This window comes from Podarcis tiliguerta (assembly GCF_965153285.1).
Source record: "Podarcis tiliguerta genome assembly, chromosome: 7".
NCBI classification, from domain to species: domain Eukaryota; kingdom Metazoa; phylum Chordata; class Lepidosauria; order Squamata; family Lacertidae; genus Podarcis; species Podarcis tiliguerta.
In genome coordinates this window covers 14,292,456-14,320,333 of record NC_139540.1, presented here as the reverse complement: position 1 = coordinate 14,320,333, position 27,878 = coordinate 14,292,456, and the positions used below count along the sequence as shown (strand labels likewise).

Here is a 27,878-nt window from a genome sequence, read left to right as displayed (position 1 = left end):
TCTTCCCTCCACTTGTGTGTGACTTTCTTATTATTTTATAACTTTATTACTGAGATTGTATTTTTGTATCTTAATAATGGAACATTCAGCCTAATGTATCTGCCTAGCTTAACTTAATTTAACTTTGTGAAATCATTCTATACGTATCAATAAGTGGTGATATTATTATTATTATTATTATTATTACTGTATTATTATTTAATAAATTTATACACCGCCCTACACCCGCAGCTCTCTAGGCGGTTCACAGGATAAAATCAGAACATATAAACGCAGAATGCATACAATTAAATCGGTTTCTACCACAAAGAGGAGGAATAATGAGAACCCAAGACAACCTTGCAGCTAAAGCATAAAAGCAAACTTTAAAGCCTCCTGAATCTAACCCCACAGCCCTGGCCGTTAATACCTGAACCGGCCCGCCTCCTCCCAACGCCTCCCAAACCAGTTTCCACCTGTGCGGGTGGAAAGAAAAGAAACCACAACTCCCGGCATGCAACGGGGTGGATTGGCCCACCCTGAGAAGAAAGCGGAGGGGGGATCGAGAGATAGAAGCCTCTCCTGCCTTTTGGCATTCGGGAACCCTCAAAGAAGGGGAGGGAGGCCTAAACCCCCCCGCGGCGGGATTTTGGTGCATTCTGAAGTAGGCGGGGCCACGGAAGGCGAGCGGCGGTTGGCGCGGGGCGGGGCCAGGGCGGTTGGAACCTTTTCGAGCGGGAGGCGGCGGCGGCGGCTTCGCCTCAGTTCCCCGTCAGGATGCAGAGCTCGGACCTGGGGAGTCGGGAGGACGGGAAGATTTGGCACCGCAAGCCCTCCCCGGCCACGCAGCAGGGGTAAACCGTGCGGGGAAACGGTGATGATGTGATGTGGGGGGGGGGGGGGACCCTGTCCTTGGGTGTTATCAGTGGAGCTCTCATGTCCAAGAGCAGGCTACCCTTTCGGTTCCAATGCAGTCACTACTGAATTGGCCTTCTCTTCTTTTTTTAAATAATTTTTTATTAATTTTCAGCATTTCATTTTCCACAGTGATAAAACATATACAGTGGTACCTCGGGTTACATACGCTTCAGGTTACAGACGCTTCAGGTTACAGACTCCCCTAACCCAGAAATAATACCTCGGGTTAAGAACCTTGCTTCAGGATGAGAACAGAAATCGGCCTTTGGTGGCGCAGCGGCAGCAGGAGGCCCCATTAGCGAAAGTGGTGCTTCAGGTTAAGAACAGTTTCAGGTTAAAAACAGACCTCCAGAATGAATTAAGTACTTAACCCGAGGTACCACTGTATTGACATCTTATACAATTCCTTTTCTATTTCCAAAAAATGAAGATCATGGCCACTGGGCCCATCACCTTCTGGCAAATAGAAGGGGAAGAAATGGAGGCAGTGAGAGATTTTACTTTCTTGGGCTCCATGATCACTGCAGATGGTGACAGCAGTCACGAAATTAAAAGACGCCTGCTTCTTGGGAGAAAAGCAATGACAAACCTAGACAGCATCTTAAAAAGCAGGGTAGGGGAAGGTGCTCTCACCACTTCATAACACCATGCTGTTGACACCTTCTTGTTTTCAGAGTCATCGTAAATATTATTCACAGTGCCACAGGCTATCATTCCAAGACCATTCGTTTTTTGAATGTGGCTTTTGACAGTTCTGGAGATGCACTGCTTTCTGGAGATCATCAAGGGAATATCTATGTTTTTGACTTGGTGGGCAACAGGCAAGTGCTGCTTCTTTGTCTCTGATCTTTTGATGTGCTCTGATTAAAAATATATAAACCGTGGGTCAGTAGAGGGATACATAGACTAGCACAGTTTTAAGCATGAAGTAGTGAGGTGAGCTCTTTCTAGATTACCCCTCCTGGCCCTAGTAAGTTCCTATCCAGTTGTTTATATACTCAAAAAACTGGGCTGATTTCTCCGTAACTCTAAAACATAGTTTAGTATTGCAAAAGCAAGCCTAAGGAAGCCTTATCTCAAACACTGCCCACCCTGTTGCCAAGAACAGGCGCAAATAGCAGTTTGGAAGCTTTGGCTTCTGGTTTTTGCTAACCATGGTTTATTGTGTCGTTTCAACCTCACAAAATCTGGTTGATTTTAACAACTGTTATTTTGGCTACTATATAGCCTGTGATACAATCACAAAGGCTGTATTGAGGCATGTGTCTTACCAACAATCACTCTTTGATTTATGGCTGCAATGAGTTTTCCTTGTCCTCTGAAGTAATAATTTTGATTTGTACAAATAGGTTCAAACTGGTGCAACGAACAATGCAAGCTTGTACTGCTCTGGCGTTTAATCTCCGCAGGAAAACAGAATTCCTTGTGGCTTTGGCTGATTATTCCATTAAATGCTTCGATACAGGTACTGAGCACGGTTAACAAAACCTGTGTTCCTTATATGTGACTGCTTCTCAGTGTCTATTTCATCTCATGTGTGTGATGATAAAACTAGAGCTGCGATTTTCAACTTCTTTTTCTCACCGAAAATTCAAAACACTTGTAAATTGTTGAGGATCTTGGTGGACCACTTAATGGCTTTTCTGCCTGTTGTAGCAGTTGTAATGTGGTGATCTAGATGCTGTGTGATTTTTAGTTGTTTTATTTTAAAAACAATCATACAGCAGTTAAAAAGCAATATTAATGTTTAATGCAAGAGGTGTCCCATCTCTTGTCTTCAGTCACAAATCCTCTAATACATCATGGACCACCAGAATGATCCTCGTGGACCACTGGAGGTCCATGGACTAGTTTAGGAACCTCAGAACTGGAGTTTTATTATCTTTGATTAAACCAGGAGTACGGAACCCTTTTCAGCCTGAGGGCAGGATCCAGAACTGACCCAACCTCCACTGCTCTCCTTTTTAAAACAACAACACATTTTTATTAATAAGCCGAAGATAAAGAACATAACAAAATATGTGCTATGATAGTATTTCCACTGGTCGTTTTTGACACCGGGGGGGTAGGCACCCGCTTATCATCTGACAGGTGATTTACCTTTCAGGCTGGAAGTGAATCTGGGTGGAAACGCTGTCTTTGAACCATCTCTGCCAGAGTCAACTCTCATATGGCTTCCCCTGTTTGCACCAGACACCGCTGAGACTTCCCCCAGAAGCTTGAATTAGACTGTGTGCTAGAAGGTCCCACCACGGTCTTATCTCTTTGCTCTTCTTCTTTCCTTAGATACCAAAGAACTTGTTAGTTGGATGAGAGGACATGAATCTTCGGTGTCCTCCATCTCCGTTCATGGTTCCGGTAGATATGCCATCACGTCGTCAACCGACACAGCCCAGCTTTGGGATCTCGACACTTTTCAGAGGAAAAGAAAGCTGCAAGTCCGGCAGTCTGTGGGCATTCAGAAGGTCAGTCCAAAGAAACATTTCTTTTGCCCAGGTTGCCAACCTTTTTGACACTTTCAGAGAGGCTTAGACAGTACCACATGGCCATTGAGAGAATAATTGGGTGAGAATAATTGGGTGCACTCTTCCCACCTTGGATCAAATCCAGCCATTGTTGCGAAGTATTTGCTTTCAGTGATCACTTCCTGCATTTCCTCCTTTTGCCAGAGCTTGATTGTGCTGCACAAATTCAAGCCTGACTTCCCCCATTTCCCAGGTCCTCCTGGAGTCCTAGTGCTCGGGTACCTCAAAGCTCATGTGGTCCTATCCCATTACAGAAGTGTAAGAGATTAAACAGTTGAAATCTGGAAGCGCATATTTTAGAATCCTGTACCTTGGAGGTATTTCCTGCTCAATGCATGGACTCTTTCCAAGTCTTCCTCCCTGTGATTTCAGGTTTTCTTTCTTCCACTAAGTAACACCATCCTCAGCTGCTTTAAAGATAACTCTATTTTTGCCTGGGAGTTTGATACCCTTCGCTGCAAGTTTCAGCTGCCTTCGCCCGTTGAAGGATCTTCGTTGAGCTACAAAGTTTTTGCTGTTACAAGGTAATTCACACTACAACCATGCAGAAGTCCTTCAAGGTAATGCTGAGTTATGGTTAGATTTTCTGGCATCCATGTATCTTGAGAGACAATAGATTGTGCCTCTGGTGGTGAAGTCAAACTGTTGGAAGGTTACAGTTCGTACTATGACTGTAAAGACTGATATGGAAGAGACCTGTTTTATTGCAGCTGGGGCAGATGAAGGTGTCTAGTTTTGCTGGTACCGGTGGATTTCTTCTCTCTGCACTCCTCCCAGCAGTCATTCCTCCTCTGGTCAATGTCTCATCCCTTCTGACTTATTTTTCCTCTGCTGTTGGGCAGAGGTGCTTGCCTCCAATCAGCTGGCAGAGCCAGGTGCTTTTTATTGAGTCAGACTGTTGGTCCACTTGGCTTGGTATCAGCTACCCATACAGTGGTACCTTGGGTTACAGACGCTTCACGTTACAGACTCCGCTAACCCAGAAATAGTACCTCGGGTTAAGAACTTTGCTTCAGGATGAGAACAGAAATCATGCAGCAGCGGGAGGCCCCATTAGCTAAAGTGGTGCTTCAGGTTAAGAACAGAGCTCCGGAAGGAATTAAGTTCTTAACCTGAGGTACTACTGTACTAGCAGCGGTTATCCAGTCAAGTGGGAGACATGCAAAGCAGATGTTCTACCATTGCGCTGTGACCCTTCCCCTCCATTCACATCAACTATGTCTTGTTTTGGGGTGCAGAGACGGCCGTGTCCTTGCAGCGGGGGGCAAATCAAACCACCTTCACTTGTGGTGCTTGGAGTCCAAGCAGCTGCTTCGGATCATCCAGCTGCCCACCAAAGTGCGAGCTGTTCGCCACCTCGAATTCCTCCCAGACAGCTTTGACGGTGGTTCTAATCAGGTGGGTGGCAGAGTTCGAAACAGAATGGTGTTTACTAAGCTCCTGATAGCTGTGTGACAACAGTTCCATGTCTGCATAATTTTTTTAAAAAACCTGTTGCATTAGAGTCTGCATATGTAAATGAAAACCATTTTCCTGCCTACAAAATATTACTGCATAATCTTACACATGCCTGCCCAGATAGAAGTTCTACTTAGGATCACAGCATTGTTATGTCTGTTTGCTTAATAAAGCAAATTAAGCTCTTTGTCCGTTCCACATTAGCTTTCTTACACCCTCTTCTTTGCCCTCTAGGTTCTTGGAGTCCTGAGTCAAGATAATATCATGAGAGTCATCAACATAAGGACATGCAAGCTACTCTTTGATGTCGGCAGCCACGAGGAGGGAATCAGCCTTGTCGCCGTGAGCCCTAATGGGAGGTACATTGCAGCGGTCATGGAGAACGGCAGCCTTAGCATATATAGCGTCCAGGCACTGACAAAAGAAGTAAACAAGGTACATCAGAAGGATCCTTTTGAATCAGACCAAAGGCTCATGCAGTCCAGCATTCTGTTCTGACAGATGCCTTTAGGAAGTCCCTGCCGACTGTTGCTTTGGGCCTGCAATTGAATGTGTGGAATGTCTGAGTTGCTTCCAGTTCCAATGCTCTGCTGTGGGAGATCTATGGCTTCAGTGTGGGAGGAGGGGGTTGCAATGGAAAATCAATGGGCAAGGGACCCTTCCTCCCAACCAGTGATTTTTTCTCCCCTGCAAGCAACACCTCATGTGTGTTACTTTAGCAAATATACATCTCAGAGTTCTGACTTCAAACCAGGTGAAGAGTTCTCCCTGGAGGATAATGGCTTTGAGTTGATTTATGATTTAAGGTGGGTAGGAAACTACTTGATTTAGTCTGCACATTGATATACGCCATTCTAATGAATCGAGGGGGGAAATATCTACCTTAAAAGCTTAAAAACGATCAACCCAGATTTGAGTCTTTGGGAAACTGCCTTATCCACTAATGCCTCTTGTGAGTTATAGGGCAGAATTTAGACAGGCTTCTAGAATTAGATAACCTCTACATTTCTTACTCAGCAGCATATTGGTTTGTATTTAGGTAGTGATCAGGATTATTTAGATTTTTAGCTGGGTTTTACAGAATACATTCTGTATTCTGGCATTGAAAGGTTTTTAATGGATCTCCTTCCTGAATTTTCAGCCTCCCCCACCTCTGTTTAAAGTGATTGAAGAGTCGTCCAAAAGCAAATTTGACACTACCAAGCTGACAGTGAGGGTGACACCCAGCATCTCGGAGAGACCCTGGCAATCAAAAAGGGGAAAGATCCAAACCAAAATGTTAAAACCACAGCCAGATGTGTCACATGAAGATAAAGAGGTAAGAACCTTTGACAGGGCAGGGCCAAGAACTGATTCCTGAAGTAGAAAATCCACACACACTACCGTGAGCTTCTTAGGGTGGAATTAATAAATAAAATAATAAGAAATAGAAGGTTGCCACTCCTGTGACTGACTGTATGGAACAGCCTTCCCTACCATTGATGCCCTCAAGATGTGCTCTTGTTTTCCTAAACTACGACTCCCATCTTCCCTGACTATTGGCCATGCTGGTTGGGGCCAATGTGAGTTGGAGTCCAACATCTGGAGGTCACCAGGGTTGAGGAGGCTAGTATAAATCTTCCTCCTTGGAAATAGCGCACCCAGGGTTCAAATTTCTGCTACGACCACTAAGGGACGCAGGTGGCACTGTGGGTTAAACCACAGAGCCTAGGACTTGCCGATCAGAAGGTTGGCGGTTCGAATCCCTGCAACGGGTTGAGCTCCCATTGCTCAGTCCCTGCTCCTGCCAACCTAGCAGTTCGAAAGCATGTCAAAGTGCAAGTAGATAAATAGGTACCGCTCCGGCGGGAAGGGAAACGGCATTTCTGTGCGCTGCTCTGGTTTGCCAGAAGCTGCTTAGTCATGCTGGCCACATGACCCGGAAGCTGTACGGCGGCTCCCTCGGCCAATAAAGCAAGATGAGCGTCACAACCCCAGAGTTGGCTACAACTGGACCTAATGGTCAGGGGTCCCTTTACCTTTACTTTACGACCACTAAAGCCAAGGCAGGATCTCCTCCCCAATATGTTTCTGAGCTAAAAGATGTGTTTCATTCCACATTTTATTCCTTCCCAGTTCCCAGCTCTTTCTCCCTTACAACTTGGCCGAGATGAGTTCTGCCAGAGAGATGCAAACATCCCAGTCTGGGAATAACCCTCTCACCAAACATCTGGTGATTTTGCACGGTTGACTCAAAAGTTGTGCCTCACAGGGTGGCCACTCTAGGGCAGCACCCAGCTGGTTTTGAAAATCAATAGATGGCATTTCAAGGTGCAAAGGACAGAAAAGAAGGGCAGCTTGGTCATAACGAGGACCTGCAGTAGAGACTGCAAGGTGCAGAATTCAAAATGGAGGAAAGAGGTTAGAGAGGAGAGACAGGAAGGGTGGGAAAAGGCCATCTCGGTGCAAGAAATAATTTGTGATTCCTGTTCCAGAACGAGCTGCCCGATGGATTGAACAAGAAGCGGCTGCGAACCTTGCTGAAAGGATTTGGGGAGTATCCTGCAAAATACAGGTGCGTGGGGTGCAAACCTGATGTCTTTCCTTCTACCAAAAGTGGAGCCACTACACCAGCCCCACAGCAGGGGGGTTGCTGCTGCTTATTGCAAGTGCGAGGCAGTGGGGAAGCCAGCATGGTGCATATGCTTTGGTGGAGATACTCCTGCCGGTGCATTTGCACCCTGCTGACTTCTCCACTGCCTCATCCTTCGCAGTAAGCAACTGTGACCACACCTGTTGGGAAGCTAGCATCATGGCTCTGCCGCTTCTGAACAAACTGGCCTGTGTCTGCAAATCTCCCTTGTCGTTACAGGATGTTTGTTTGGCGGTCCTTACTTCATCTCCCAGAAAACCACTTGGCCTTTAGCAGCCTGTTGGATAAAGGGACCCATTCAGCTTTTGTGCACCTTCAGAATGAATACCCTATTAAAAGCAGGAAACTCTTGAGAGTCCTACAAAGGTAAATATGGACATGTTTTCAGGTGGGAAGGAAGGGAAGATGAGCCCCAGCTAGCTCAGCTGGGCTGATGAGAATTATAGTCCAAACCATCCAAAGGGCACCAGCTTGGTTAAGGCTGATTTTAACTCTTAGCTAAATGAGATTTTTCTCGGCCAACTTTTCTCTGAGCACTTGCTTTTTCTGTCCATGCACAGGACCTTATCTGCTCTAGCTCACTGGTCCGCCATCTTTGGCGAGATGCCCTACATCCCTCTGTTGGCCTTCCCTTTTGTCAAACTCTTCCAGAACAACCAGCTCATCTGCTTTGAAGTGGTTGCTACTGTAATAGGTAAGGCAGGAGCGCTCTTGAATGATGACACACTTCCTATACTGTGGGCTGTCTTTGAATAATTATATGTTGGTTGGGTCTGTTTTTGGACTACAACTCCCATCATCCCTAGCCAGCAGGTCTAGTGGTCAGGGATGATGGGTATTGTAGTCCAAAAACAGCCAGAGACACAAGTTTGGGAAACGCTGCAATTAAGCCAAGCTATGATTGTCCAAGCACAGACACTGCCTTTGAAGTAGCTTCCAAGAGACCGCTTGCAAATAGCAGAGAGCTGTGAATTGCTGGCGTAGATATGGAGTCCAGCATCCACTCAATTTCCACAGTAAAAGATGTGTGAGTCCATTAAAGGTGGAAATTGTTTACCAGCTAGCAAAATGCCCCTTGTGATGGCTGGAGGGAGGGCTGGTATGCTGAGGACTTCTGTGGAATGTGCTGCATATCTCTGTGTGCCCTGAACAGAGGCACATTCAACCCCCAAGAGCCCCTCTGTCAATAAGGGTTGGGCTACCCAATATTAGGAATGAGTGGGAGAGATTTTACGCTGGTCAAAAGTGTCCCCAAGCACAGTATGTGGCTTTTCCCAATAAGATTGAATTGCGGCCATTCACATGCTAGCGGGAGCTGCATCAGAATGTCACAGCGTGTAATGCTGTCATTGAAAAATGTCAAATGGAAGGCACATTTGGGAGAAAGATTCAACATTACTGCAAAACAATGAGCCAACTTTTCAAACATGAGTTAGTGATTGGAAGGACCAAAACTGCAGATGAAATTGCAATTGTGTGCTGCTGTTAGTGCAATGAGCTCTTTTCTTTTCTTTTCTTTTCTTTTTAGTTAATTGGTGTCAGCACTGGTTCGAGTTTTTCCCCAACCCTCCAGTCAACATCCTCGGCATGGTGGAAAACATATTAGCACACCATGACAAAGAGCTGCTTCAGCATTTCATGAACTACAATATAACATCACAGGTTAAAAATAAATACATATTCAACCTTCGCATGGAACAATATTAGCATGAGATTGTTCAATGTGTTGTGCTTAGGTGACCATTAATTGTCTTTGCCACCTGACACCAGGTTTACGCCTGGCCTCTTCTGGAAACCATGTTCTCGGAGGTCCTGACAAGGGAGGAATGGCTGAAAATGTTCGATAACATCTTCTCCAACCACCCTTCCTACTTTCTGATGGTGGTTGCTGCTTACATCATCTCTTCCAGAGCTCCTTTGCTTCACTGCAATCAGAAGGAAGACTTTGAGGTGAGCATCTTGCTGCTGGGTCGGCGTGTCTATTCACGGGGCCTAACTCTGTTCGCTTGGGAGCTGAGATCTTGCTGCACGACCCAGTCCACACTAGTAGATAACTAAGCTCTATATCGGGGTGACTAACCTGTGACCCTCAAGATGTTGTTGAGCTACAGTTACTATAATCTCTAGCCAATGGCCGTGCTGTCTGGAGCTGGTTGGAGCTGATTGGAGGTATAGTGGAGCAACATCTGGAGTAGGGAATGTGGGAGGAATCCACAACATTGGTACTCAAAAGCATACTCGCCTGACTCGATCTGGGTGGATCACAACCTGTATCAGATCGCGGATCCACTTCACAATCTGCAGTCTTGCCAGAGTCTTTACAAGGTAGGCTGACGGCTGCAACACTGCCTCTGTTCTGATAAAATGTATTTCTCACATTTTTCAAAAATGAGGTCGCCCAGCCACTCCCAGACTGTAGATAGGCAGATAAACTGTTTTAATGACCTCCTAAAAGGCAAGAAGGGACGCGGGTGGCACTGTGGTCTAAACCACTGAGCCTAGGGCTTGCCGGTCGGAAAGTCAGTGGTTCGAATCCCCACAACAGGATGAGCTCCCGTTGCTCTGTCCCAGCTCCTGCCCACCTAGCAGTTCGAAAGCACGTCAGAGTACAAATAGATAAATAGCTACCACTCCAGCGGGAAGATAAACGGTGTTTCCGTGCACTGCTCTGGTTTCACCAGAAGCGGCTTAGTCATGCTGGCCACATGCTGGAAAAACTGTCTGCAGACAAATGTCGGCTCCCTCGGCCAGTAAAGCGAGATGAGCGCCGCAACCCCAGAGTTGTTTGCGACTGGACTTAACTGGCTGGGGTCCTTTACCTCTTAAAAGGCAATAAATAGCTCTGCAGCCCTCAGACCATTATATAAGCCCTATTTGTTCTTTCTTCATTGCCTTTATGTTTCTGTGCAGATTTCTTAAGGATTTTCCTTTCAGAATCTGCTCAGCATTGGAGTGGAACAGGCTCGGTCCCCTCACCAGGCAGAACTGGGACAGACCGGATCCTAATTTGTCTACCCATCCCTAATCTGGAGAGACCCAGGTTAACCACCCTTGCTCTCAACTGGCATTCTTCAGCCTTGGGTCCCCAGATGTTGTAGGGCTAAAACTCCCATCATCCCCAGCCAGCTTAGTCCAGCGGTCAGGGATAATGGGAGTTGTAGTCTAACAATATCTGAGTACGGAGGGCTGAAGATCACTGCTCTAGGTGAAAGTCAGTGCCCCTTGGCATGAAGGGGGTCCCAACTGACAGCAAATCCCGAGCAGAAGAGGTGTCACCTCTTAACCCTGTTATTCGCGTCATTGACAGAAGGTGGTAGCCCTGGAGGAAGGATTGAAATCTGCTAAATAAATGTAAATGAGAAGGACAGGACCCCACGTGGTGACTCTTTTGAGAGGGAGAGATGTTGCAGTCCCCCCCCCCCTTCTGTTGATTTGCACCCTCATGCATCTCTTAAAGGCATGGGACAGGGCCTTTGTGAGGGAAAACAGGAAATTTATTGGGACAGTGTGACTTTTGCAGCTGCAAAACAATGAACCAGGGACGGAGTAATGGAGAACTTCTGAAACAACAATGGGACACAAACGCCACCCAAGGCATGCTGGAGAACAGCAACAACTGACAAAAGATAGATATATTACCAGGACAGGAAGAAACACTACGGACAGAATAATTGTCACACACAGGAAAGAGAGAGTTTGAATGCTTCATCTGTAGGCGTAGAAATCCTTTAATGTGTCAATACGAATGGAAGTCGTTGAAACGGCAGTTGCGATATAAGGGATTGGTATTTTGACTGCAGCGTAATTGAAATTTGTAAGATTTTGGAACGCAGAAACAAAATAAATCATCAAACCATCAATTCTAGCACGCACGGGGGGGGGGGCAACAAAATTGTATAATTTCTTAATGCCTTTGGTGCAGGTTCTGTCAGGTTCAAGGTGGGGAGACCTTTGGCCCTCCAGATGTTGTTGGACTCCACCTCCCATCAGCCTCGTTGACAGCTGGGGATGATGGGAGTTGTAGTTCAGCAGCGCCTGGAGGACTGAGGTCCAGTTGCCATAATCTCAGGAAAGTTGAGCCAGCTCTGAATAGGATCCTCCCTGTATTTATTTCTGTCCTAAACCAAAGGCCACTTTCGTTGCAGTATTTCTTCCACCATCGGAACAACCTCGACGTCGGCGCCGTGCTGAAAGAGGCCTACCACCTCATGGAATGCACCCCGGCCGACATCCACCCGCGCCGCATGCTGGAGGACTTTGTGCCGCTGACCAAGGGCCAGTACCCCGTCTTTAACAAGTACCCCAAGTTCATTGTGGATTACCAGGCTCAGGAGCGAGAGCGAATCCGACAGGATGAGATTGAGTACCTGAGAGAGAGGTATTGAACGGGTGGCAGCGGGGAATTAGTTGTGCGGCCTGTTTCGCAGATCCGATGGAAAGATGACTGGCATCTCGGGGGGCGGGATGGGGAACTGGACTGCCCTTCAAGAGGACAATGTAGCCCAATCTTATAAAGCAGAACTTGGACCATCTTGGTTGGAGATCAGTTGCATTAGAAGATGCTGCGGTCCTACAGTGGTACCTCCGGTTACGAACTTACTGTATTTTTCCGTGTATAAGACTAGGTTTTTTCCCTTTAAAATGTGGGGGCGTCTTATACACGGAGGCCATCTCCCCCCATTTTCTTAAACTGAAGTCCCCCAAAATAGGGGGCGTCTTATGGGGCGGGTGCGTCTTATAGATGGAAAAATACAGTAATTCATTCCGGAGCTCCGTTCTTAAGCCAAAACCATTCTTAACATGAGACGCGCTTTCGCTAATGGCGCCTCCTGCCACCAGCGTGCGACTTCCACTCGCGTCCCGGGGCAAAGTTCGCAACTGGGAGCATCTACTTCCGATTTAGCGGAGCTCATAACCCGAAGCGTTCGCAAGGAGGACGGTACGTAACATGAGGTACCACTGTATATTTATCTGTGGCTCCGGACTAGAAGCAGTGGGTGGAAATTGTAGGGAAAGCAGATTTTGGCTAAACATTTAGGTGGCGCTTCCTACTGGCAAGAACAGTTTGACCGTGGAACAGCCTGCCCTTTGGAAGTAGTGAGGTCTGCTTTGCAAAGGTCGGGTGGCTATTTGACTGAAACCCATGTGGTTTGATTTCTAACTATGTGGGCAATGACATCCTTGTGTCATTTTGACAGGCAGGTGCCCCTGTGAAAGGGAAGAACTGAACATTTGAAGAGAAAAATATCTTGGGTTTTTGGACTTGCCCATCTATTGCCAGTACAGTTGTACCTCAGACGTCAAACGCCTTGCAAGTTGAACATTTTGGCTCCCGAACGCTGCCAACCCGGAAGTGAGTGTTCCGGTTTGCAAACGTTCTTTTGGAACCCGAATGTCTGGCTTGGGTTCTGATTGGCTGCAGGAACTTCCTGCAGCCAATAAGAAGCCGCGCCTTGGTTTCTGAACGTTTTGGAAGTCGGATGGACTTCCGGAACGGATTCCGTTCGATTTCCAAGGTACAACTGTAGATAAATGTATAGCCTTTGGAACAATGGGGTTGTTTTTTAATGTACAACAATTATATTTTTTTCCTTTTCAGCCTGCATTGCTTTATAATCTAGGCCAGTCTATAGTGATCTATACTGCCTACGTATAGTATTTGAGATTAAAAACTATTTTGTACTTGAAACTGAAAGCATGATGGACTTGCTTGAACTCTTGCTTCATTAAACTGTCAAGTTTGAAATTATTATTATTAATAATAATAATAATAATAATAATAGTTTTGTTTTTTGGATCCTGTCCACTTCACTGTGTTACCCCACGCATTGTGGGCGGCTTCCAAGAAACGTAACATTAAAATGAAACATCAAACATTTGAAAACTTCCCTGTGATTGTTCTCTGCAGACAATTGGTCCAGGAGATAGAAGCCAAAGCAGCTGAGCGCAGAGTGGAAGATGAAACTTGGTATCGGAAGCAAGAACTGCTTCAGGAGGCTGAGGAGCAAAGGAGGAAGATTCTGCTTAAGGAAGAGGAGAAACTAGCAGAGCAAAGGCGGAGGTATTTTCCATTTTAGCATTCCTGGTACTGACCACAGGAATATTACTGGAAGAACTGCTCTTCCGCAGATGGACTTGTTTTGCAAAAAAAGTAATGTTTCATCTTGCAAAATTTCATTTCCCTGTTTAGATTACATCTGTAAAAAGCTCTACGTTATTGGGTCACAGAGCAGGGTGGATTTGATTTAAATCAAATCAATTTAAATCACAAGTCAGTAAGACTTGGTTTAAATCATTTTTTTAACAGACAGACTCACTCTTGCTGGTATAATAATATTTACAACCTAAATTTATTGGAATAATAAATTTTCAGAGTAGTTTTTACAGTTACATCAAAAATTACTGATTTGGCTATACTATTAGAAATACACAGATAATTATGAAATTATTGTGAGGTTTAATAAGTTAACTTTATATTTGGACAACCTTTCTGCTGTACTTTATTGGAAGGATGAAAATAATCATTTCCTTGATAACAGTTTAAAAAATTTTGTAACTAAAGCAATAACATTCTAGTATATGTATCCATGTTTGTTAACTGATGTGGTTAAACAATAAAAAAAAACTTTAGAGTTTTAGCATACATGAAAAACTTAAAACAAATCCTTATTTACTGATGAATAGTCTTTGGACTACAGTGGTACCTCGGTTCTCAAACAGCCTAGTTCACAAACAACTTATAACCCGAACGTCACAAACCCGGAAGTGAGCGTTCTGGTTCTCGATATATTTTTTGGGAAGTCGGACGTGTCCTGAGCTTCTGGTTTTAGTGTTGCATTTCCGTTTTAGAGCGATCGCACTGATTGGGCTGGTGAGGAGAAGTGTCCTGGCAGCGCTCTGAAGCCCAGCTGCTTTGACGAGAGAGAGATTGAAAGATCGTGCTGATTGGGGCATTGGGGAAAAGTGTCCCAGCAGCATTCTGCAGCTCAGCTGCTTTGACAAGGGGGCTGGCTGGCTTGGGGGGCAAAGAGAACTTTTGCCTCCCTTTCCTCCCCACCCCACTGAAACTCTCCTCTCCTGCATCCAGTAAGCCACCTCCTTCCCCACACACACCCATGCTCGCTCTTCGTCCCTCCAGTTTGAATGTTTCCACACACACACCCCACTTAAACTCCCCCCTCCATTCTCGTCCCTCCAATGGCAATGGGTAGATCACTGTCAGTTTTTGATACTGGGTAGTAGATTGCAGCCTGGTTTATTGCTTTCATTTTCTGGATCAATGTTCTCATTAGATAGTAAAATTCATGTTGAATTGCTGTTTTAGGGGTTGTTTTTAATTGTATGGCTCGGATTAATCCATTTTGCATTACTTTCTATGGGAAAGCGCGCCTTGGTTTAAGAACGCTTTGTTGTTGTTTTTTAATCATTTTTATTGATTTTCCAATAGAAAACATCCAATTAATGTATCCAATCCTAATACTCCAATTAAAATAAAAAAACTAAAATAAAAAAGACCAAACTATAGTCCAAATTATATTTATTAATTTTTGGGGGCTCCCCACGGTCTGGATCTCTGAAGCATATCTCCACATCTTAGTTCTGCTTCTTCCTCACATTGTTTCCATATTTTCCACATTTCGGTTTTAACGCTTCATAATTCTTTGTCCCTCAGTCCATGATTCTCAATCATGTCAAACATCATGTACTTTCATCCGTCGAATACAGCTTTCTTAATATATAAGAACGCTTTGGTTTTGGAACAGACTTCCGGGACGGATTAAGTTTGAGAACCAAGGTACCACTGTATAATGTAACTTAAATAGAAAACTATCTTTAGAAAGATTTTTCCTCCAGAAGCATTTTATTTTAAAAGTCCGAATTAAAATTTTAAAAATCTGTTGTTGTTTTTTAAAATAATATTTTATTCTTATCCACCCTGTCAGAATTGCTACAGTAGGCAGCTGGAAGCTGCTTCCAGAATTTCACACTGCATCAGTTTTTGGGCTACACTTCCCATTATCCCTGGTAGCTGGGGCTGATGGCCAGCTGCTTAAAAAAGGCTACTAATGCCCAGTGTCGCTTCTATATCATAAGAGGGTCACTTGTTCCTGCCCTCCTTGATTCCTGCCTCTGTGTTTGCATTTTGAAGACTAGCCGCTGTGAAGCGAGAGCTGAAAGTGAAGGAGCTGCAGTTACTGGAAGCCGCAAGGAGGCGTTTCCTGAAGTACCAGCAAGATCAGCGGGAAATGGAGCTCAAAAGGCTTGATGACGAAATTGCAAGAAAGGTAAAGCAACCTTGCGAAGGGCCAAAGGCTCCCCATCTCGGCTTTGCTCTTCTGCCTTTAAACTGCTCTCCTGCATCTTTCTCCTGCTTGGGTGTGGACTGAGCCAAAAGTGGATTGTGAAACCAGCAGGTGTCGCTTCTTTGAGGGCTTCTGGACCATTCTCTCGTTTCCCAGGGCCATCTAACAGCTTTCTTGAGTTGGGTGAGCTGGTCTCTCTATGGCCAAGTAGCCATCGTTTGAGTGTGTGGATCCAGCCCCAAACAACTTCACTATGGGGTTGGGTTCACCAAGACCTGAAAAGTTAGACCCTGCTGGTCTAGATCCAAGTAGGAAAACTGTAAGGCAGCGGTTCTCAACCTGTGGGTCCCCAGTTGTTGATGGACTACAACTCCCATCATCCCTGAGCTCTGGTCTTGCTAGCTAGGGGTGATGGGAGTTGTAGTTCAACAACATCTGGGGACCCACAGGGTGAGAAAGGCTGCTGTAAGGGGCGGCTGAGAGGTGGAAAATGCCTTTTTACAAGAAGCTGTATTGGTTAATGATACCGCTTCCCTCCACCCTGGTGTGTGTGTGGGTGGGTGTGTTGTTATTTATTTATATATACTGTACAGTTGTACCTTGGTACTTGACCGTTTTGGCTCCCAAAGCCACAAATGGTCTGGTTTGCAAACGTTTTTTGGAAGCCGAACATCCGACACGGCTTCCGATTGAGTGCAGGAAGCTCCTGCAGCCAATTGGAAGCCACGCCTTGGTTTTTGAACCGTTTAGGGAGTCAAAGGGGCTCCTGGAACAGATAAAGTTCGAGAACCAAGGTACCACTGGATACGGAGATGCTGGCAACAAAAGGAGGACATCCTTGCTCTTCTGGGCTAACAATCTCTTTCTGTCCTAGGCGTCTATGAGAGAGCAAGAAACTGCTGCTACAGTTCAGGATGTAGAAGTGCGGCAGATGGAGCTCACGGCACAAAGGCGGCTTTTTGAGCAGGTTTGTGCACTTTGCTTGCTGGGACCCTGCAGTCGTATCTCATCTGAAGGCAGCCCTGTTTAGGGAGGTTTTTAATGTTTGAGGTTTTATTGTGCTTTTAATTCTGTTGGGAGCCACTCGGAGTGGATGGGGAAACCCAGCCAGATGGGCAGGGTATAAGTAAATTATTATTATTATTATTATTATTATTATTATTATTATTATTATTAATTGTTGTTGTTGTTTGGACTACGCCTTGCCCTTGTTATTTCACTGTGGTTCAGTAAACATTTGATGCATCTCTACTATTGGTTAGAGCTTTATCCTCTTCACTGTCAAAGCTGAGATTGGATGCAGATGGAAATCTGAGTGGCTTGGAAAGTTTACTATGTTGGAGAGGGACCGAAGAGGTTGGATGGCCATCTGTTATGTATGATTTAGTTGAGATTCCTGCATTGCAGGGGGCCAGATTCTGTGCTGCCCGATCTGATTTTCAAATTGGCAACAGGCTAGAAATCCGGCTGCTCTAACCTGCAGAATCACTCCGGCTCCTCAGCATGGCAGTTCAGTCCTTTTTGTACCTTTGGAAGATGCATCCCTGTTAGTGCTTCTGATACAAAACAAACTCCAGCTGATAAAAAACACTCTTCCACGCCATCCTTGTCTCTAACCAAAGTTTCTACCTCGGCAGAAACTACTCAAAGAGCAGGAAAGTGTGGCTCAGGAAGTGAAAGGGGAGCTGGACGCGAGCCGGGCAAAAGCTGATCACGAAGACCTTTTCCTTCAGAGGCTGATTGAAATTGAGCAGGACGGAGAATCGAACGCAAAGCAAGTAAGAGCAGAAATCGTGGTAGCTCCTGATTTTTAACCTTGTGTTGAAACATAATTTCCCATAATTCATAATCAATATTGTGACCCGCATCTTGTGCCCACCCTGCCCCTGAATGGTAGTGACGCTACTGTTGGGGAGTGTGACTCTCTGCCCTCAAACCAGGCCAGTCTCTCCTGGCTTCACATGCCTATTCATCTCTAGATGTCTTTTAAGCAAAGCAAGCTACTGTACTTTCAGGGTTACACAGAAAGTTCGTGAAAGGTCTGTTCCACTTACCCAAATATACCCATTTATTATTGATTTGCGGATAATGGCGGGAGGGGAGGGGATTCCTTTTTGCAAAGCCTCCTTTTTTGATCGCCTGCTGACAATTGTCACCTTTCATAGGCAAGCAATGAGGCTCTTCTTACAAACCTGGTGCATTCCTCGAGGGAACGGACTCAAAGCCTGTCTCCCTGATGCAAATGGTATCTTTTCTGTTTTTCTTTTGTTTCCTTTTTTTTTTAGGTGGTTGAAGAATGCTTGGCCAAAGCCGATCAAGAGCACATTAACACGGACTGGCGGACTCAGGTCCTGCGCAAGCAACGAAGCGGCGACCTGGATCGTGACCTGCGATATCGAGAGCTGGCCAGGCACCTCCGTAACAACAGAATGGCGGAGTCAGAGCTGTTTGGGGCAATGAAAGAGGAGGAAGCCAGAAAAGTGAGTGCTGAGAGGTTGGCCAGAGTTGTTTGTGCCTCTGGTGGTGGACGCGGTTGGGTCACAGGGCACGGGGAGGGACCACTTCTGTGACTGATGAACCGCACATTCAGTTCACCTCTTGCGTGGCTCTGGTTCGGCGACTTACGGTGTGTTGCTTCCTGTTTCTTCAAAATGCAGCAGCCCGTTTGCTCCCTCACTGCAGTCCCAACTGTTACGTTCCAAAGGCAAGGAAGGATTGGACCCTGATGATTAAAATACACATGAGGCTTGGCCAGCAAGACTCTGGGAGGAAGTTCATATAATAATCTGTCACACTCTGGCCCAGGTCCCTTTTATTAACAAAAGAACTTATAACCCAGTGCTGTAAAAAGCAATCAGATGTCCTCTGAGCATTTCAAAAACATCCCTGTTCAGGGAAGTTTTTAATGTATGATATTTTAGTGTATTTTTGGTTTCTATGGAAGCCGCCCAGAATGGCTGGGGAAACCCAGCCAGATGGGCGGGGTACAAATAATAATAATAATTATTATTATTATTATTATTATTATTATTCCCATGTGGGACAAAGTTAGATCAGAGAAATCCTTTTAACTACAAAGAAACTATTTCCTACTTGAGCATGCATACATAGTTCAGAGTAAATAAAATAGGAATCAAGGAGGAATGCTTTTAGCAAATCCCGGAGGTCATAAATAGCAGTAAACAGGAGAGGAAGGACAGGTAGTATTTACCATCTCCTTGTGAATTCTCTTCCTGAACTCTCTTCCTGGCCCTAAGATTAACAAAACTAAGAAAAGCTATATCAAAAGCTGCCTTCTATATTTATGGCCCAGGATGCCTGGTGAAGCAACTGGCCTGTGTAATATGCTATACATGACTCAGGCAGAGAGAATGGACAGTAGAGAAAATGGGCAGAGATGCAGAGGCTCGTGGGATTTGATCAGAAATTATTGTCAATGAATCAAGCCCAGTCAAAGCAATGCTTTCATCGCTGACCCAATGGCATGCTCCATTTTTCATAATCCCTCATAGCAATCCCACCTGACCCCCACACCAACTGGGATCCCTGCACTTATGCCTCTTTCCATTGCCTTTGTAGAAAGCTCTGTAGGAATTCGAGGCCAGGGTAGGAGACGCGGGTGGCACTGTGGGTGAAACCACAGAGCCTAGGACTTGCCGATCAGAAGGTTGGCGGTTCGAATCCCCGCAACGGGGTGAGCTCCCGTTGCTCGGTCCCTACTCCTGCCAACCTATCAGTTCAAAAGCACACCAGTGCAAGTAGAGAAATAGGTACCACTCCAGCGGGAAGGTAAATGGCGTTTCCGTGCACTGCTCTGGTTCGTCATTCTGGCCACATGACCCAACAGCTGTCCGCCGGCTCCCTCGGCCAATAAAGCGAGATGAGCATCACAACCCCAGAGTCGGTCACGACTGGACCTAATAGTCAGGGGTCCCTTTACCTTTACCTGAGTGCTGGTCCCTGATGCTGCTGCTTCCGTCTTCAACTGCTCTCTCTCCCTTTTTCAATACAGCATCTTCTCTGTGCCTGTTTTCTTTCAGTGGGAGGAACTCCTGGAAAAGCAAGAGCAGCTGGCAGCAGAGCAGGCTGTGACTGCTGCTTTGGATGCCAACAGGAAGTGCTTTCTAGAACGGGAAATGAGCGATGCTGTAGAATTGGCTGAGAAGCTCCAAGACGAGGACAGCTATTTTGGTGAGTGCTTAAGCCTCCTGCATGCAGCCCATGTGTTTTGTTCATTTACTTCAGGCATTTCTGTAAAACGCACTACCTCAAACATCAAAGTTGAAGCACATGGTAACATTTGTGGTCCATTTGAAAGCTAGTGTGCTTATATCGTGGATACGATAAGTGTGAGCATCCTGTGGCCGTCCAAATCTCCTTGTTACAGGGAACCAGGCAGAGGGCCTTCTCGGTAGTGGCGCCCTCCCTGTGGAATGCTCTCCCACCAGATGTCAAAGAGAACAACAACTACCAGACTTTTAGAAGACATCTGAGGACAGCCCTGTTTAGGGAAGCTTTTAATGTTTGATGTATCACAGTATTTTAATATTCTTTTGGAAGCCGCCCAGAGTGGCTGGGGAAACCCAGCCAGATGGGCGAGGTATAAATAATAAATTATTATTATTATTATTATTATTATTATTATTATTATTATTAGGCAACAGATCGCATAATCCCTGACCATTGGCAGTGCTGGCTGAGGCTGATGGGAGCCGATTTTTAACATTTATATGCCACCTGTATCTTCCAAGGATCTCAAGGTGGCGTTTATGGTTCCCCTCCTCCCCCTTTCATCTCGCAAAGAACCCTGCCAGGTAGGTCAGACTAAGAGATGGTGACTGGCCCAAGGGACACCCAGTGAGTTTCATAGCTGAGTGGGGATTTGAACCTTGAACTCCCAGATCTTAGTCCAGCTGTCTTAACTACAGTGGTACCTCGGTTTAAGAACAGTCCTGTTTACAAACGATTCGGTTTATGAACTCCGCAAAACCGGAAGCAGTGTCCCGGTTTGCAAACTTTACCTCGGTCTAAGAACGGAATCCGAACAGTGGAAGGGCACCGGCGGTGTGAGGCCTCATTAGGGAAAGTGTGCCTCGATTTAAGATTGGTTTCAGTATAAGAACGGACTTCTGGAACGGATTAAGTTCATAAACCGAGGTACCACTGTATTACACAACATCAGGATAGTCACAGGTTTTGACCTTGGTCCAGGCACTTGTGATCCCCTCTGTCCTAAGTTACCTTGAGCCCAGATTCAAACTTCCTAAATGATTCTGTCAGGGTTAGAATGAAAATAAAATGGGATAACCCCCATTCACACCACCTTGAGCTCCTTGGAGAACGAAGGGGATTTCATAACAGTAGTACACTGGAATCATGCTGATAATATGTTCAGTGTGTTCAGTTTATCAATCTCTCCATCATTACTTCATTGTGTACAGACTTGTTGTTGTTGTTTAGTCGTTTAGTCGTGTCCGACTCTTCGTGACCCCATGGACCAGAGCACGCCAGGCACTCCTGTCTTCCACTGCCACCCGCAGTTTGGTCAGACTCATGTTTGTAGCTTCGAGAACACTGTCTAACCATCTCGTCCTCTGTCGTCCCCTTCTCCTTGTGCCCTCCATCTTTCCCAGCATCAGGGTCTTTTCCAGGGAGTCTTCTCTTCTCATGAGGTGGCCAAAGTATTGGAGCCTCAGCTTCAGGATCTGTCCTTCCAGTGAGCACTCAGGGCTGATTTCCTTCAGAATGGAGAGATTTGATCTTCTTGCAGTCCATGGGACTCTCAAGAGTCTCCTCCAACACCATAATTCAAAAGCATCAATTCTTCGGCGATCAGCCTTCTTTATGGTCCAGCTCTCACTTCCATACATCACTACTGGGAAAACCATAGCTTTAACTATACGAACCTTTGTTGGCAAGGTGACATCTCTACTTCTCAAGATGCTGTCTAGGCCTGTCATTGCCCTTCTCCCAAGAAGCAGGCGTCTTTTAATTTCGTGGCTGCTGTCACCATCTGCAGTGATCATGGAGCCCAAGAAAGTAAAATCTCTCACTGCCTCCATTTCGTCCCCTTCTATTTGCCAGGAGGTGATGGGACCAGTGGCCATGATCTTCGTTTTTTTTGATGTTGAGCTTCAGACCATATTTTGCGCTCTCCTCTTTCACCCTCATTAAAAGGTTCTTTAATTCCTCCTCACTTTCTGCCATCAAGGTTGTGTCATCTGCTTATCTGAGGTTGTTGATATTTCTTCCGGCAATCTTAATTCCAGCTAAGGATTCATCCAGCCCAGCCTTTCGCATAATGAATTCTGCATATCAGTTAAATAAGCAGGGAGACAAAATACAGCCTTGTCGTATTCCTTTCCCAATTTTGAACCAATCAGTTGTTTCATATCCAGTTCTAACTGTAGCTTCTTGTCCCACATAGAGATTTCTCAGGAGACAGATGAGGTGATCAGGCACTCCCATTTCTTTAAGAACTTGCCATAGTTTGCCGTGGTCAACACAGTCAAAGGCTTTTGCATAGTCAATGAAGCAGAAGTAGATGTCTTTCTGGAACTCTCTAGCTTTCTCCATAATCCAGCGCATGTTTGCAATTTGGTCTCTGGTTCCTCTGCCTCTTCTAAATCCAGCTTGCACTTCTGGGAGTTCTCGGTCCACATACTGCTTGAGCCTTCCTTGTAGAATTTTAAGCATAACCTTGCTAGCATGTGAAATGAGTGCAATTGTGCGGTAGTTGGAGCATTCTTTGGCACTGCCCTTTGGGATTGGGATGTAGACTGACCTTCTCCAATCTTCTGGCCACTGCTAAGTTTTCCAAACTTGCTGGCATATTGAGTGTAGCACCTTAACAGCATCATCTTTTAAAATTTTAAATAGTGTACAGACTAGGGGCTGGATACTTCTTGTGGACTGTCCTTCCCTGGAGGATTTTAAGCAGAGGTTGGGTGGCCATCTACCATGGATGCTTTAGTTGAGATTCCTGCATTGCAGAAGGTTGGACGAGATGACCCTTCGTGTCCCTTTCAGTTGGTATGATTTGATGATTCCTGGGTCATCCTGCTTCACAGATAACCTAGACTAGTTCTGTATTTCTGTGAGCCTTGAGGCTAGACTGACATGATGGAGTTGCTCTTGAAGATTGTTCTAAGGTCTTGGCTAGTGTAGGAATGAACCAAGGCAGCATATGAAAGCCTGTATTCAGTGTCCTGATAGTGTTCAAAACACAATTCCGGATAACACATGGGCAGGGTATAAAATTATTATTATTATTATTATTATTATTATTATTCAGATAATATGTTCCATGAATAAATGAAGTGCTTTTGTATGACAGCTCCAAGAATGGCATCGTTTTCATCATGATTCAGGGTATAACGCTGAGGTGGCTTTGGTGTAAAATTGATAAAATACATTGGCTCAAAGTGTGCCTGTAACTTAGCAAGAACTTCCTGGGTCCCGCCTGTCCCCTTTCTGCAGAGAGACTGCGCGACTTGAGAGCCTCCCAGACCCGAAAGAGTTCAGAATCCCTCATGTCACCCAGCAAGACTCAATCACAGCCTGGCAATGTCTGCTTAAACAATTCGCCGGCAGAAGAAGCATCAAAACACTGTAAGTGGCTAGGCAAAGTCTTTTGGGCTCCTTCCGAACAAACAAATAGCTTGTTCTCCATCCTATGGATGAGATTAGCTGGGGACGAAATGGTTTGTTCTGATCTCTCCCCCAGCAATAAAGATGTGGCGATCCAGCTTGATTTGCAGGAGCTTGGCCAGTTTGTTTTATGAACTTTGTGCACCTTCTGTGTCTCAGCACTCTTGAGGCCAAAGGCGGGAGACGGATCCAAGCAGTTAGAACTTTTTCTGTCTAGTGCTGGATTCTCTATAGGATAATAAGAGGACACTCAGCACAACATCTCTCGTCAGGTTTCATTCGTAGCCTTTGGCAAGAGACTTTGTCAAAACATTTTGAGAATTCAGTTGTATAATGTTTCCCCCCTACTTACCTGCTTACTGGCAGAATAAGTTTGTTAAGGGGTGGCTTATTTTCAAGAAGCCAAGTGATTTAAACTTTTAAAATCAGGGCCGGAGGAACCCTTGGCTAACTAGCTGTTGCTGGTCTGAAACTCATGCATACATAATTTCATTTGTATCCTGCCTTTCTGCAATTCAAACCATGTTCAAGGAGGCTCACATCATGAAGAAAAGACCTAACTACTGTCAGCATCGCCCTTGAGCCAGTGTCACCAACTGGACTCATCCACTCAGCCCCGACTGGGCTAGGCTAGGCGAGCTGGGTAGCACTTCCAGAAGACCACCTTTCTCGCAGGAACAGGTCTAAGTGCTGTGGACTCAGAGCATAAATCACTCGGACGACAGCGCTGAAGAATATCTTCTTTTATTCACTAACAGCTACTGTACTATACAAACTATATACAAATGGAGATGCTGGAGTGCACTGAGTGTTTCAGCTGCTTTCTGCAGCGACCTTATCTACACAGAGATAACACTCAGTCTTTTCGACACACTGACTGACTCACTCACTGACTGACTCACTCTCTGACTGTGGTGCTGGAGCAGAATATGTAGATAACAGAACACGCCTCCTCCTCTCTGCAGAATCAGCAGACTGCTCAGGAGATTCTTGGGTATGAGAGGAGTGAAATCTCAACTACAACATAACAAAAGTAGTCATAAACAATGAATGAAACATGCAAAACCAAACTCAACAATTTTCACATAAATCACAACAACATCTAAAGTAAAGATACAGAAAAGCAACAGCAACACACACCCACACACCCCGAGCAGCAAGTTGGGATAGCTCAGTCAGTAGCGTGTAAGATTCTGAATCTCAGGGTTGTGGGTTCGAATCCACTGTTGCAGGGAGATGAACTAGATGACTCTCATGGTCCCTTCTAACTCTACAATTATACGAGCCCCAACACCATTGGCCATAGTGGTTGGGGTAGGTGAGGACTACAGGTTCCCATGCCTCTGTTAAAATACAGTAGTACCTCGGGTTACAGACACTTCAGGTTACAGACGCTTCAGGTTACAGACTTTGCTAACCCAGAAATAGTACCTTGCGTTAAGAACTTTGCTTCAGGATGAGAACAGAAATTGTGCAGTAGCGGTGTGCCAGCAGCAGGAGGCCCCATTAGCTAAAGTGGTGCTTCAGGTTAAGAACAGACCTCCAGAACGAATTAAGTTATTAACCCGAAGTACCACTGTATAATCTTCTACCTCCACTGTTGGAGGCATTATGCCTCTGAATACCAGTTACCAGGAATCACCAGTGGGGAGAGAGCTGTGGGTATTCGGGTTCTGCTTGCATCTGGCTGGCCACTGAGAGAGGTAGAAAGGTAAAGGACCCCTGGACGGTTAAGTCCAGTCAAAGGCGACTATGGGGTTGCGGTCATCTTGCTTGCAGGCCAAGGGAGCCGGCGTTTGTCCACAGACAGCTTTCCGGGTCACGTGGCCAGCATGACTAGACTGCTTCTGGTGCAATGAAATACCATGATGGAAGCCAGAACGCACAGAAACGCCATTTACCTTCCTGCCACAGCTGTACCTATTTATCTACTTGCACTGGTGTGCTTTCAAACTGCTAGGTTGGCAGGAGCTGGACCGAGCAACGGGAGCACACTCCGTCGCGGGGATTCGAACCACCAACCTTCTGATCGGCAAGCCCAAGAGGCTCAGTGGTTTTAGACCACAGCGCCACCCGCATCCCGTCCACTGAGAGAACACAATGCTGGACTAGGTGCCCGATCCTGCACACTTGTCTTATGTTCTTTTCACTTTCCAGATAAAACATGACTTTGTGCTGCTTTGATCTCCAAAAAGTTGCTGTTCCACACTTGTAATCAGAGGAGGAGGGCTCTTAATTCTCATCTTTCCTTTTTTTTGTTAGTTTCTTTAGACAGAGGACGGCAAGAGCTGGAATCCAGAGAGCAGGAGTTGCTGGAGGAAGTTAGACAGCTCAGGCGAAAGGTGATGTCACAGGCTCGTGGAAAGCAAGCCCCACCAACAGATGCACAGTGGAGCAGCTGAAGGGACAACATCTGCCCGCAGATGGACTTTTCCCACTTAGGAGCTGCATTTAAGAGATCAAAGGGACTGATTTTTTTAGACCATTTTTATTCTCAATGTCTTTAGAAATATTTTTGTACATAAAAATAAAATACCAAACGAAAGGTGTAGCTGTTTTCTAAAGCAAATCTCTAAAGTAAAGACACAAGTATTTTCAAATTAAACATCAATAAAGGTAAAGGCACCCCTGCCCGTACGGGCCAGTCTTGACAGACTCTAGGGTTGTGCGCCCATCTCACTCTAGAGGCCGGGAGCCAGCGCTGTCCGGAGACACTTCCGGGTCACGTGGCCAGCGTGACATCGCTGCTCTGGCGAGCCAGAGCCGCACACGGAAACGCCGTTTACCTTCCCGCTAGTAAGCGGTCCCTATTTATCTACTTGCACCCGGGAGTGCTTTCGAACTGCTAGGTTGGCAAGCGCTGGGACCGAACAACGGGAGCGCACCCCTCCGCGGGGATTCGAACCGCCGACCTAGGCGCTGAGGCTTTTACCCACACATGGTGCATAAAAGCATGCCGCTCGGTGTCCCTATCAGAAATAGGTCTGGTGACATATTTCGACCAAATCGTCAATACTGTAGTGCTTAGATACAAGCTTATTTGGCCCCACTGATTGTATAAAGAGGACTGAATCTGCCCAAATTCCAGTAACCCACCTTAATGGAATTTATGTGCAATCTCTTATATTACTGACAAAAATTGATGTTCACTGATGCCAAACAGAAGCATGTCACATAATGAGGAAACACATTGTTTCAGCCCCATAACACGTGGGGCGGGGTGTGGGTGGGTGTGGTTTGAATGTTCTCAAGTTCTCTCTTCCTCTAGAAACTTGCATGCCATAGAAGATAAAACCAGATCGGAAAATACAATACTGCTTAAAAACAAGAAATATAGACTGCACCGCCACCATACAAAGCCATTTATAAATTTATTTGCTGGCCAGCTTTTAAGGCACAGCCTACCTAAGAGGGGCAGATTTAGGGCTGCCATATTTCAAACAGTGAAAATCCGGACAGAAAAGTTGTTGAGCTGCTTTTTTTTCTTTTTAAAAAACAGAACATGGGCTGCCATGTATCCGGACTGTCCTGATTTCCACCTGGACACTCCTGCCACTTGCAGTTTTCCAAATCTACAGTATGGCAACCCTAGGCAGCTTGCATCTCATAAAAGCAAACTGATTTTGAAAACCAACCATTTAAAACCCAGCAATGCCACAAGTGTATTAAAACAGAAAAGCCAGCTTAAAAATGACTGGGAACTGCAAATAGATGGGTTCAAAGAACAGGTTAACAGAGGTGGCTCAAACTCAAAAAGTTTTCTGGGTTTGTTTTTTTAACCTCACTTAAAAATTTGAAGAGTTTGGGCCAGCCACACCTCCATAGGGAGGGGATTCCTTAATCTTGAAGGAGGGAGGGGACACAACAGAAAAGGCCCCGTTTCTCCTGCCCATCAACATACAGTGGGGTGGGGGGGAGGAAATTCCTAAATGCATGGCTTGGTTTTGTGTTTTGAGAGGGTAAGTGCAAGGATGTGTGGGAGGCGAATGAGAAAAGTTTAGGAGCTGCTTGTCTGAAGGACTGATGAGCACTGGGTGCTTAAACAGTGGGCAGTGGCATTTTAAATTATGCTGATTTCTCCAAAGCAAAAGAAGACAGTATCCAATAAACCTAGGAAACAGCAGGCTTCTTACTCATCAGATGCAAGGGGCTTACTTTTGAGCAGGGTGGATAAAAATCAATGATTTTTAATATATCTATCTGATATTTTAAATTTAAATTGGGGTTTTTTTAAATTAAAATTGGATTTTTAAAATAAAGTGCCTTTGGAGGGAAAATCTTTCTAAAGATAGTTTTCTATTTGTTACATTATAGTCCAAAGGTATTCATCAGTTATTTGTTTTAAGTTTTTCATGTGTACTAAAACTCAGTCTAAGGTGTGTGTTTTTTTTAAAAAAAATATTGTTTAACCAG

The 27,878-nt window shown here is 45.4% G+C and overlaps 1 protein-coding gene across 1 annotated transcript; it reads left to right on the top strand.

Annotated features, from left to right (window-relative positions):
* Positions 1-532: 532 nt before the first annotated feature.
* TBC1D31 (TBC1 domain family member 31) lies at positions 533-26,010 on the top strand. The gene is made up of 22 exons (XM_083450483.1): positions 533-833; positions 1,572-1,718; positions 2,247-2,362; positions 3,184-3,362; positions 3,795-3,946; positions 4,661-4,820; positions 5,115-5,315; positions 6,022-6,198; positions 7,355-7,434; positions 7,732-7,878; positions 8,073-8,206; positions 9,041-9,174; positions 9,283-9,462; positions 11,658-11,890; positions 13,421-13,573; positions 15,662-15,797; positions 16,690-16,782; positions 17,453-17,593; positions 18,101-18,295; positions 19,856-20,006; positions 23,295-23,426; positions 25,728-26,010. The coding sequence occupies exons 1-22, from the start codon at positions 757-759 to the stop codon at positions 25,865-25,867; spliced, it is 3,258 nt and encodes a 1,085-aa protein (XP_083306609.1). The 5' UTR covers positions 533-756; the 3' UTR covers positions 25,868-26,010.
* The last annotated feature ends 1,868 nt before the right edge of the window (positions 26,011-27,878 follow it).